General features: G+C 38.4%; 1 protein-coding gene across 3 annotated transcripts in view; it reads left to right on the top strand.

Moving 5' to 3' along the window:
* Window positions 1–13,512, top strand: part of IPCEF1 (interaction protein for cytohesin exchange factors 1) — a 208,627-nt gene that overhangs the window by 163,227 nt on the left and 31,888 nt on the right. For all 3 annotated transcript variants that reach the window (XM_054490561.2, XM_054490559.2, XM_054490560.2), the window contains exon 10: window positions 426–798. In XM_054490561.2, the coding sequence (XP_054346536.1) occupies window positions 426–798 (373 nt within the window). The remainder of the gene's footprint in view (window positions 1–425; window positions 799–13,512) is intronic.

Here is a 13,512-nt window from a genome sequence, read left to right as displayed (position 1 = left end):
TACAGGCATAAGCCATCACACCCAGCCTCTCCTTTTTCATAATTATCTTTTTTGTTCCATCAGTGTGAATTCAGTGATAGATTGCAAATTATGTTTTGCTCAAAGTGTAATGCAGTATTCTGAAGCATTCCCAAAAGAGGCCTTTTAAGTTTCTGGGGAGTATTGATGAATAGGACAAATCATGATAAGGAGATTTTTCAGATCCTAGAACAGTGAATTTAAAGTTACATAAATCAGTTTTGGAGAATGAAATCCTAAAGTGTGTCAAACAGAAATAAATATCATGCCTTTACCTTTTGACTCTTTTATTATTGGTCACTTTTTGAAATAACACGGGGACACCGTGATTGAAAATGAAAGGTAGAGAATGATGGTTTAATCATGATGTCTTTTATTCTTTTTTTGGTTTTATTTGTGAAAAATAGGCTGCACAGCAGGCATCTTCATCCTCACCCAGCCTGAGTGGAACATCGTGTTCTTTCTCTTCCCTGGAAAATACAATGAAGACACCCAGCAGTTTTCCTTCCTCCTTATCTAAAGAGAGACAATCCTTGCCTGACAAAGTTAACAGTTTGTCTGCTGCTGAAGATGAGGGACAACCGATAACGTTTGCTGTGCAAGTTCATTCACCTGTACCCTCAGAGGCAGGCATCCACAAGGCCCCGGAAAACAGCTTTGTCACATCAGAAAGTGGATTTTTGAACTCTCTATCTAGTGATGATACTTCTTCATTGAGTAGCAATCACGACCATCTTACTGTCCCAGATAAGCCTGCTGGATCAAAGATCACGGACAAAGGTAAACCAAGAAATTATTTATTCTTCGTTAGAGAATGAATATTTGTGTGTGTGTGGAACTCTAATATTAATTTGTCGCAAGAATGGTTAAACTCATGAATGATGATTCAATAATTAGTCAGTCAAGTGCGGCTATGCCCAGAGGTTGCTTTGTAGAGGAGTTTGCATGTGGACAACTCCAGCTACTAGGCCACTAATTACTTGCTATAAGTGTCACTAACCAACTGCTTCAGAACTCTAAGACATGTGATCATAAAATAACGATACTTTTCCACCAATCGGAGAAAAAACTTGCCTCTTTTTTTGGTCCCATGTTCCATGCGCTGGAGCCTGTGGTGGTTAAATCAGGATTTTGTAGTCTGGTATTCATAACATCACCTTGATAGTTCAAAATGAGCTTAGAGCAGCCACTTTCCCTGGGCTGTGCCCCAGACAGTACTAATTCTTAGCCCATTGGCTCCTGAATGTTCCTGTGTGGGTAATGGGAAGACAGACAATTTGCACGCACTTTGTGCAGCATTAGAACCTTTACATATAAAGGAGAGCACAACTTATGCGTTCAAAAAACATTTTAAGTCTTAACAAAGGAAAGAATTGTGTGTGGAAGTTAATAATATGAGGTTTAAAAAATACTCTGATAACTGGTCGTTGTCTTTTATCCAGGACTAACTTATTTTTATTACTGTTCAATCATGACGTATCTTTTCTGATTGTGCGCTATTCATTCTGCTGTAAAACTATAAATCATGCTGCTATAAAGACACATGCACACGTATGTTTATTGCGGCATTATTCACAATAGCAAAGACTTGGAACCAACCCAAATGTCCAACAATGATAGACTGGATTAAGAAAATGTGGCACATATGCACCATGGAATACTATGCAGCCATAAAAAATGATGAGTTCACGTCCTTTGTAGGGACATGGATGAAATTGGAAATCATCATTCTCAGTAAACTATCGCAAGAACAAAAAACCAAACACCGCATATTCTCACTCATAGGTGGGAATTGAACAATGAGAACACATGGACACAGGAAGGGGAACATCACACTCTGAGGACTGTTGTGGGGTGGGGGGAGGGGGGAGGGATAGCATTGGGAGATATACCTAATGCTAGATGACGAGTTGGTGGGTGCAGCGCACCAGCATGGCACATGTATACATATGTAACTTACCTGCACATTGTGCACATGTACCATAAAACCTAAAGTATAATAATAATAATAATAAAAGAAAAAAAAAAAAAACAAAACACGGTTACCTGATGGAAGATACTGAGCAGTGAAAGAATGATGAGTTTGGTTTGTATATTTTTGGTGTGCCATTGAGAGAAAGTTGACTTGCTAAATTCTCATAATCACTTGCCAGAGTGTCTAATGACATAGATGACTGCTCTCTCCTCCCCTCTAGCCTAATCAGGGAATGTTTCTTTAAGTTCTCAAATTTCAGATGGGTACCCTGCTAATTTAATTTTTGGTATCAGCGTAATTTGGCCAAGGATCACAACCGCAGACCAAGTTTTGTGTGTGTGTGTGTGTGTGTGTGTGTGTGTATAATATTTTAAAAGTATGTAAATTTCATTACTCAGCCTGGTAACTAATTCTCCAGGTTATAACAGTTGTCACCACTCTCTGAGGCCTTACCTAAAGATGCTTTACACAGACCTGCCTGGTCTCTGATGGCATTTTTGTTATACCCCTCCCCTTTATTTAGGCCAACTATCTAGATTAGAAGAACTGGAGTAAATAAAAGTCTGGCAAACCAACCTATTTCTAGAGGTGAATGAGTAACATAGGGAGGAGAAAGGAAACCTTGTCACTGAGGAATGGAGAGGGCTAAAGATTGGACTGTGAGGAAGAGTAGTCTCAACCCGCCCTCAGGTTTGTGAGTTGCTGTCGTTTGGTGAAAATATTGAGCTTAATTATATCTCCTTGGAAGCACAGAATTGAGTTCAATGGTGCAAGTCAAAAGGAGACAGATTTAAGCTCAGCATAAGAACTTTTTTTTGATGTTGTGAACTCTTCAAAAAATAGAATGGGTTCCTTGGAAAGTAATGCATTCCTTATCACTGGAGGTGTTTACTCATTCTGAGACAAACATTTTCATTGAATATTGATTGCCTATTGAGTGTTGGTCACAACTCTTCTTCTTGAAAATATATACTGAAGAGAGAATTTAAGCATCTTGAACTAGATGACCTCTATCTTGATACTTAGAAGAGACTTCCAGATATAGGACTGGTGGAACTAAAGAAAATAATAAAAAGTACTACATCTATTATTTTTCTCCTACAAACGCTTACTTTAATCATTGGGTCATAAGTAGAACTAAGAAAATTTCACACACACACACACACACACCCCCCCCAGGATGAGCATAGCTTCAAAAGCATACTAGAGAATAAAATCCCATTTGCATTCTTTCCCAAGAGATAACCCTGGAGGTTGAGGGTTTTCTTTTAGGACCATAGTCAGAGAGTCATGGGAAGATGCAACAGTCCTTGTTCCTGGCTAAATGCCATTCCAGGATTGCATGTGTTGTAGAGCCTGGCTGGGTACCAACAGCCCTTTTAATGTAAGAATGAAGCAACGTGGTATTATTTAGTTTTGAGTTACATGCAGAGTGACCAGCAAAATCTGTATACTTCTTCAAACAGCTCAATGTGACGGTATTCCTCTTGGTAAAAAGGAAAAGAAAATGAAAGTATTTTTTTTCTCTCATTGATTTGTCGGTAGTTCTCATATGCTACAGAATTTTTGCTGATGATTTTCTTCTGCTGCTGGGGATTTGGTTAAATTCCCAGAAGAACTGAACCACTTAAAGTCATCTCTATGGAAACAGCAACCCAATCTTTGCTTGCATTTGTGATGACTTGCTGTTGAGTAATCAAATTTCATATTGTGCATTTTTTTTACATGTGTGTTTATGTGTTGCAGACAAAGGTAGCTTTTCATTTTTGTGACTTTTGAAAGGTATTGTTTTTGAGTTACTAATAAAAAATTCCTGAAATTCTTGTGTCTGAAATTGTTCAAGGTGTTTTTATGTCAGGGATAGAAATCTTAACATGGTTCAAAACGAGAGCTAGGATTTTAAAAGATTAAGTCCCAGTCTCAAGATGCGTTTGCTGGAAGAAGAGGCTTTCATCCTAGCAAAGATTCTTAAAGATTAATAACTGAGTCCTGAAACAAGCAGACAGTACATATTATAGCCTTCCTTTTATTTAGACAATGAAAGAAATATTTTTGCAGTTAGTATGCAATTAAAATTGTGGTTGCTAGGATGTTATGCTGAATTTAAATACTCTGTTAGACATTTTCTCCCGTAGTGTAAGCTATTAAAAAAATAAAATCAGGGTGTTAATTGCCTCCTATTGCCTTTCTTCGCTGAGAGTTCCAGGTTCCAGAGCTCTAGGAATTATTCACTGATTATTTTCACAAAGCATAATGGGAAAAGAGGTGAGAGGGTTAATGACATGTTCATTTCAGCTCAATTTTACCCTGTGCTCCTTATTTCTTTTGTTAGAAGTTTTTTGAACCATGACTTATGCCTGTATGATAGTAAGTCACATATGTACAACACACACTACCTGCTGACAATGTGGAGACAATGTCACTTCTACTTAATGAATGAAGAAACCTTACTCTGGATGCTGAAAAGCGGCATGTCAGCGAATAAGACAAATACCCAATTTATACAAATAAATTATCAGGTATAAGCACAGCCAGAATTGATCTGGGAGTCATATAGATAACAAGCTTAATTAAAAAAAATTAAACATTGTTAAAGAGAAGCCAGGCATTCTAGAGCATGCATGACATTTCAGGAAAGTAACATGAATGAGCCAGATTTTAAGATTTAAAAAATATTAACAAAATTGTACACAATGTGAGTGTGAGCAGTACTTTAGCTACCTAACTGGAGTGTTGCTGTTGGAATCATGTAGTATGCCTCCTCAGGAAGTATGTAATAAAAAATAAGTCCAAAACTGAACTCCATTCAATTTTGCATTATTACATTGTGCATGTATCATTTTTTTGAGTACCTAACATACATGTGCTGATGTACTTTGTGCTAAAGTGAATAAAATGTGAACAAGGGGGACTGGGCACAGAGGCTCATGCCTGTAATCCCAGCACTTTGTGAGGCCGAGGTAGGCAGATCACAAGGTCAGGAGTTCCAGACCAGCCTGGCCAACATAGTGAAACCCTATCTCTACTAAAAATACAAAAATTAGCCAGGTATGCTGGCACACACCTGTAATCCCAGCTACTCCAGAGGCTGAGGCAGGAGAATTGCTTGAACCTGCGAGGCAGAGGTTGCAGTGAGCCGAGATCAAGCCACTGCACCCCAGCCTGGGTGACAGAGCAAGACTCCGTCTCAAAAAAAAAAAAAAAAAATTGTGAAGAAGGTACAATTCTGGTCTAAAAAATCTTAACACCTAATGGGCTGAGTGGGAGGAACTAGACACATTTAACAAAAGAAAGCAGAGTAAAATAGGTGCCACAGAAGAGATGCAGAGCACTCCAGAGGTTTAAAAGAGAGTAGGGACCCAAGACAAGATCTCATCTAAGTGGCAAGATCTGTACATGGAGAAGGGAGGCATGGGAAAAGGGGATGGAAAGGACATTTGGTTGAGGTTGAATACTGGGATAGGTGTTCCTTAATTTAAACAGCTACTGGATGACCATTTCTAATCAGGGTGAGTTGGAAGTATGCTTTAGAAACATTATTTTAGCTGGGCTGGGCATGGTGGCTCACGCCTGTAATCCCAGCACTTTGGGAGGCGGAGGCAGGATCTCCCAAGGATCACAAGGTCAGGAGATCGAGACCATCTTGGCTAACATGGTGAAACCCCATCTCTACTAAAAACACAAAAAATTAGCCGGGTGTGGTGGCGGTCACCTGTAGTCCCAGCTACTCGGGAGGCTGAGGCAGGAGAATGGCGTGAACCCAGGAGGCAGAGATTGCAGTGAGCCGAGATTGCGCCACTGCACTCCAGCCTGGGCGACAGAGCGAGACTCATCTCAAAAAAAAAAAAAAAAAGAAAGAAAAATTATTTCAGCTGTAGAGTGCAGGGAAGAATAGAATAAGAGGAGATATGACATAAGAAGGTTTAGGGAGCCTGCGTAGCAGCTGAGGTGGCAGTGGAGATAGGAAGGAAGGGGAGATGAGGGATTCAGCAACATGCCTATCAGGGTGAAGACTGATCTTGGTCTTTGTATCCTTAGCACTTAATTTTGTTCCTAGAACATTTCCTAGTAATCTTGTTTTGTGAAGTATCATTTGATGTTGGGAAAACCTTGAATATGTGATCATTGGCATCAATGGCATTGATCTCAGGCATGGGTGACTCACCATCTGCTTTCTCTGATCCTGTTTCAGGTGGTTAAAGATCTCTATGAGTTGTCATGAAGTTGTGCTGATTAGGTTACCTGCAAATTTGTGTGATTTAAGTAGGCCATTCATAGTACTCAGATTTTACATCATCTTTGTTTTTCATCCTACTTCCTACAATTTTTCCTGACGCTAGGAGTTAGGAGTGGTAGGTGGTGGGAAGTCACTGGGGCAAAGGTATGGGAGACGGTGACAAGTGTAATCTAGAGTTTGGAGGTACGTCAGCTTAGAGTGACGGTGACAGTTTGAAAGAAGTAGGAGGGGTTGAGGAGTTGGAGGTCATAATTGAAAAAGGAAGGTAGTAGGTTCAGAAGAGACAGAATGTGAATAAGGTAAGAGGAATCTTCCACTCAGAAAGGAGTAAATTTAGAGGTGAGGATTTTATTTTAATTTATTTGAGACAGAGTTTTACTCTTGTTGCCCAGGCTGGAGTGCAATGGTGCGATCTCAGCTCACTGCAACCTCTGCCTCCTGTGTTCAAGTGATTCTCCTGCCTCAGCCTCCCAAGTAGCTGGGATTACAGGCATGCACCACCATGCCTGGCTAATTTTGTATTTTTAGTAGAGATGGGGTTTCACCATGTTGGTCAGGCTGGTCTCGAACTCCTGACCTCAGGTGATCCACCCGCCTTGGCCTCCCAAAGTGCTGGGATTACAGGCATGAACCACCATGATTTTAGATGTAAAACAGTTTGACACATTGAGGAGCGGGTATTAACAGTGATCTGTCCTGGGCATTAAGTACGCTAGGTGTACCACTGCTCATGGCCACAAATTCCTGCCCAGAATACCACATTTATTACGATGAAAACTGCATAAGTCATGACAAAAAAAAGTCTTTGAAGTCTTTCATGCTGGACATCCCTTTTAATACTATGCTACTAGAATTGTGTTTTATCAACAGTTTTTTGAGCACTTTTTGTCTGTATAGAGTATGGAAAACAGCGTTGGAAGAAAAAATTAGGGAGTATTGTCATGTGTGATGCTGGGGTCATTTCTAAATTAATGTGGCTTTGACCTGTCACAGGCCTCTCCTCCTTGTCAGTCTGGCAGCAAGGCCGAAGTGTTTGTTTTGCTTATCATGTGGTCTAGCGGTGTAGAGGGTTGGAAAATTATCAGAGGGGTCTTCAATTTTTCTTCTCTTTCTTATAACTTCTTGTTGTTGATTAAGTCCTTGGTTTTCTTTCTTTTTTGATGTTATTGAAGTTTTTATTGTTTACCCCTTAGCAGGAGAATACAAGTATATGCAGATAGATGGGTATTTTTATTTATTTTTAATTTTTTATTTCCATAGGTTTTTGGGGAATGGGTGGTGATGTGTGGTTACATGAATGAGTTCTTCAGTGGTGATTTCTGAGATTTTGGTGCACCCATCACCTCAGCAGCATACACTGTACCCAACTTGTAGGCTTTTATCCATCACCTCCCTCTTATCCTTTCCCCTGAGTCTCCGAAGTCCATTTTATCATGCCTTTGCATCCTCATAGCTTAGCTCAGACTTATGAGTGAGAACATACAATTTTGGTTTTCCATTCCTGAGTTACTTCACTTAGAATAATGGCCTCCAATTCCATCCAAGGTTGCTGTGAATGCCGTTGTTTTGTTCCTTTTTATGGCTGAGTAGTATTCTATGGTATATATGTACCACAATTTCTTTATCCACTTGTTGAATGATGGGCATCTAGGCTGGTTCCATATTTTAGCAATTGCAAATTGTGCTGCTGTAAACATGCATGCAAGTATCTTTTTTCGTATAATGACTTCTTTTCCTCTGAGTAGATATCCAGTAGTGGGATTGCTGGATCAAATTGTAGTTATGCTTTTAGTTCTTTAAGGAATCACCACGCTGTTTTCCATAGTGTGGTTGTACCAGTTTACATTCCCACCAGCAGTGTAGAAGTGATCCCTGTTCACCACATCCACACCAATATCTATTATTTTTTGATTACGGACATTCTTGCAGTAATAAGGTGGTATCACATTATGGTTTTGATTTGCATTTCCCTGGCAATTAGTGGTTTCCATCACTAATTGAACATTTTTCATGTTTGTTGGCCATTTGTATGTCTTTTTTTGAGAATTGTCTATTCATGTCCTTAGCCCACTTTTTGATAGGATTAAGTTTGTCTGTTTGTTTATTTTTCTTGCTAATTTGTTTGTGTTCCTTGTAGATTCTGGATATTGGTCCTTTGTCAGATGTACAGATTGTGAAGATTTTCTCCCACTCTGTGGGTTGCCTGTTTACTCAGCTGATTGTTTCTTTTGCTGTGCAGAAGCTTTTTGGTTTAATTAAGTTCAAATGTTTGGTTTTCTAGTTCTTTTCATGACTCTTGATATTTATATGCTTCATCATTTCTTCTGTTTCATGGAAATTGTTAATTATACTGAAAAGTATCATATACATAGAAGAGTGTTCTCTCTCTATCTAAAATAATGCATAAATATACACACATGCATGCACACACACACAAACACACACACACACACACACACAGTAACCACGTGGCCACCATTTGGGCCAAGAAACAGAAATTAGCCAGCAAATTACTTGTGAGGGTGTGGGGTATTGAGAGTGTTCACCCATGCTGAAGAGATATATTTTGGTGGAACCAATTTAGAAAGCAATTTGTCATCATCTAGTAAAGTTGAAGATAGGCATACATCATGGCCAGCAATTCCATTTCCAGGTGTATACCCCTAGAGAAGTGCAGGCATAATGCAGAAACCCCTTGTAATATCCTCTTTATCTAGCTGGAATTCATTCATTTTCATTGTTTTATAGTACTCCATTGTTTTACTGTACAACAATAAATGTATCTACTATTGGTGAACACTCTCTTTTTCAGTTGTGGGCTCTTATGTAAAATGCTGCTGTGGAGATTCTTACTTTGAAATTAATAGGCTTAACTTTGTAGAGCACTTTTTGATTTATAGAAAAATTGAGCAGAAAGTAGAGTTTACATATACCCCCTCCATTGCATACACAATTTCCTCTATTATTAACACCTTGCATTAGTATGGTTCATTACAACTGGCAATAAATATTCATACTTTTTTATTAGCTAAAGTCTATGGTTTACATTAGGGTTCACTCGTTGTTGTTGTTGTTGTTGAGGCAAAGTCTCACTCTGTCACCCAGGCTGGAGTGCAGTGGCGTGATCTTGGCTCACTGCAACCTCTGCCTCCTGGGTTCAAGCGATTCTCCTGCCTCAGCCTCCTGAGTAGCTAGGACTACAGGCGCTCACCACCATGCCTAGCTAATTTTTGTATTTTCAGTAGAGACGGGGTTTCACTAAGTCCAGGTTGGTCTCAAACCCCTGATCTCAGGTGATCCACTCGCCTCGGCCTCCCAAAGTGCTGGGATTACAGATGTGAGCCACCGCACCTGGCATGGGGTTCACTCCTTATGTTGTACAGTTCTGTGGGTTTTGACAAATGTATAACGTCATGTATCCACTATTACAGTATCATACAGACTAGTTTTACTGCCATAAAAAACATCGCCTGTGCTCCATCTATTCATCCTTCTACCTTTCTCCCAAGAACCTGACAAGCACTCATCTTTTTCACTACCTCTTTAATTTTACCTTTTCCAGAATGTCACATAGTTGCAATCATATGGTATGTACCCTTTTCAGACTGGCTTCTTTCATTTGGTAATATGAATTTAAGCTTCTTCTAAGTCTTTTGTGGCTTGATAGGTCACTTTTTTTTTTTTTTTTTTTTTTTTGAGACGGAGTCTCGCTCTGTCGTCCAGGCTGCAGTGCAGTGGCGCGATCTCGGCTCAGTGCAAGCTCTGCCTCCCGGATTCATGCCATTCTCCTGCCTCAGCCTCCTGAGTAGCTGGGACTACAGGCACCCGCCACCACACCTGGCTAATTTTTTGTATTTTTAGGAGAGACAGGGTTTCACCGTGTTAGCCAGGATGGTCTCAATCTCCCAGATAGGTCACTTTTTAATCATTGAATAATATTCCATTGTATGGATGCATCACAGTTTGTTATTCATTCACTTATTGAAAGACATCTTTATAGCTTCCAAGTTTTTAAAATTATGAATAACCCTGCTAGCAACATGTGGGTGCAGATTATTGCATGGATGCAAGTCTTCAACTCTTTGGGGTAAATAGCAATGAGTACCATTGCTGGATTGTATGGTAAGAGTATGTTTAACTGTATAAGAGATGCCAAACTGTCTTGCAAAGTGGCTGTACCATTTTGCATTCCCACCATCAGTGAATGAGAGTTCCTGTTGCTTCACGTCCTTGCCAACGTTTGGTGTTGTCTGTGTTCTGGATTTTCGCCATGCCAGTAGGTGGGTAGTCACATTTCATTGTTTTAATTTAGAATTCTCTAATGACTCATGATGTTGAGCATCTTTTCATATGCTTTTTTGCTACTTACATGGTTTCTTTTCTTTAATGTAAGGTGGCTGCTCAGAATTTGTTAATTTTTGTATATACTTTCTTTGGTGAGGTATCTGTTGAGATCTTTTGCCTATTTTTTCCATTAGCTTTTTGTTTTCTTTTGAGTCTTTGTATGTGTGTGTATATGAATAATATTTTTAATGTAAAACGTCATTTTATTACTCTACATGTACAAGTTAATGATTTTTGCTTATGTGATGTTGGTGACAGTCATATATTTTGTGAGTTTTTGGGACCAGATTCAAACTGAGTCAATATAAGCATAGGAAGTACATGAGAGCAGAATATTCAGTTTGATGATACATTATTGTCTACAAGATAGTTTATAGTTTATTTTTATGTAATTTCTTACCTATAATTGACATATAACAATTGTACATATTAATGTGGTACAGTGTGATGTTTCTTTTTTTTTTTTTCGAGACTGAGTCTTACTCTGTCGCCCAGGCTGCAGTGTAGTGGTGTAATCTCGGCTTACTGCAACCTCCAGGTACCAGTGATTCTCCTGCCTCAGCCTCTCTGTTACAGCCACCATGCCCAGCTAATTTTTGTATTTTTAGTAAAGACAGGGTTTCACCATATTGGCCAGGCTGGACTCAAACTCCTGACCTCAGGTGATCCACCCACCTCGGCCTCCCAAAGTGCTGGGATTACAGGCATCAGCCACCATGCCTGGCCCCGTGTGATGTTTCAATGCATGAATATATTCATTATACTAGTATAATGATCAAATCTGGGTAATACCATATCCATCACTTTAAGCATGTATTATTTATTTGTGGTAACAACATTCAAAATCTTCTAGCTATCTTGAACTATACACTACATTGTTATTTGCTATAGTCTCTCTATTTATTAAGTCCTTTATGTATGTGTTTTGCACATTTTTTCTTTCAGTCTGTGGCTTGTCTTTAAATGCTCTTAATGAAAGTTCTTACATATGTATTTTGGTCCACATATGCCTGCATTTCTCTATGGGTATACACCTGGAAATGGAATTGCTGGCCATGATGTATGCCTATCTTCAACTTTACTAGATGAAATTGCTTTATAAATTGGTTCCACCAAAATACATCTCTTCAGCATGGGTGAGCGCTCTCAAAGCCCCACATCCTCACTGGTAAAGTTGAGTTTCTAAATTTTTGCAAAATTGGCAGATGGTAATCTTGATTATGGATTAGCACATCTAAGAGTGTTTATTTCACTCTTTTACCCATACCTTTATAGGTGTATTTTTGTTTTTCCAATGGATTTGTAGGAATGTATACATTCTGGATACTCCTTCATTGTCAGTTTAACATATTGCAAATATATTTTCTACTTTTTTACTTCACTTTTCTTGTAAAGTAGTATCTTTTAATAAATAGAACTCAGTTTTAAGGTGATTAAAATTATCTCTCCTTTCCTTTATGGTTAAATGCTTTTTTTGGTATCAAGAAATTTCTCCCTACATTGGTATCTTAAAGATATTCTTCCATATTTTATAAACTTTAGTCCACTTGGAATTATTTTGATGTGTTCCATGAATGAGATACAATATCATCTTACTCCATATGCAAATATAATTTTCCTAGTATCATTTCTGTACACGCCATTTTTCTCCCAAACGTCCACATAAGTCTTCAGTGTCATCTTTCTCATGAATCCAGTGCTGATGCTTTTTAGACTTTCATCTACCCAGTGGGCCATTTTTTCTACCCTGGCTCATACCATTCTTTTTACAAAATAAGTTTTAAAATCTGGTAACACGTTTTCCTACTTTGATCTTTTTTTAAGGGTGTTTAGGATACTCTTGGCCATTTTAACCGCCATATACCTTTTAGAATCACCTAGTGAAATGACCCACACATACACACACGTGCACAGGCATGCACACACACAGTCTGTGGGACTTTGGCATGAATTGCGTTACATTTTTAGATTCAGTCTGGGGGAAACAGAAATTGTTATAGTCTAAAATTTTCCAGTACATGAAATTGGTCTCTTTACCTCTCTCCATTTATTTGTCTTTCTTACATCTTATAATAAATTTCACAATTTATATTTTCTATTTAAAGTCTTGAACGTATTTGTTAGATTTAGTTCTATATATTTCATATTTTTAAATGCTATTTTTAAAATCGAATTTTCTCTTTTTCATTTCATAACTATTGCTGGTGTACATGAATGCAATTAGTTTTTAAAATGCATTTTTAAGAATCAAACTTTCTAAATTGTGATTTTAATTCTAGTAATTTATCCTACTTTTTTTATGTATATGATCATATTTCTACAAATGATAATGGTTTTGCTTTTTTCCTTTCCAAACACTATATCTGCTACTTATTTTTCTTGTTTTGGGTAGACCCAAAGTACAATGCTGATAGAAATGGCGATTATGGGCATTTTTGTGGTTGCTTGATCTCAGAGTGATAGGTTTCTGTGTTTCTGCTCTACCGCCAAGTTGGAAGTAGGTACTTTTTCATCACCTCTGTTTTATGGAAGAAGAAAAATACCTCTATTTTACTGGGGCTTAAACTGATTAAGTAAATTGCTTAAAACAGTCATGTAACTAGTAAGTGTGAAAGTTGTATCTGAAATGCAGTTCTGTTTGACTCCACAGCCTGAGATTCTAATCGCCTTAATACCTAAGAATAATTCTGAATACTCAGCAAGACACAGGGTTGAGTGAGACATGATGTGAGCCAAGCCATATATAACTAAGATAATTTCTCTCCTTCGACAATCATGATATTACATGTTTTTCAATAACTACTGGTGAAGTAGTACAGGTCACCCACCTAATGCTAGAAACAGAAGCATGTAAATACTATTATGATATCTCTGGGTGTGGGAACTCCATTCATTCAACAATATTTGTCAAGTGCTTTTTATATGCCAAGCACCATGC

Source organism: Pongo pygmaeus, chromosome 5, assembly GCF_028885625.2.
Source record: "Pongo pygmaeus isolate AG05252 chromosome 5, NHGRI_mPonPyg2-v2.0_pri, whole genome shotgun sequence".
NCBI classification, from domain to species: Eukaryota; Metazoa; Chordata; class Mammalia; order Primates; family Hominidae; genus Pongo; species Pongo pygmaeus.
Note: the sequence above shows the minus strand (reverse complement) of the source record. Positions and strands in the feature narration are given on the sequence as shown.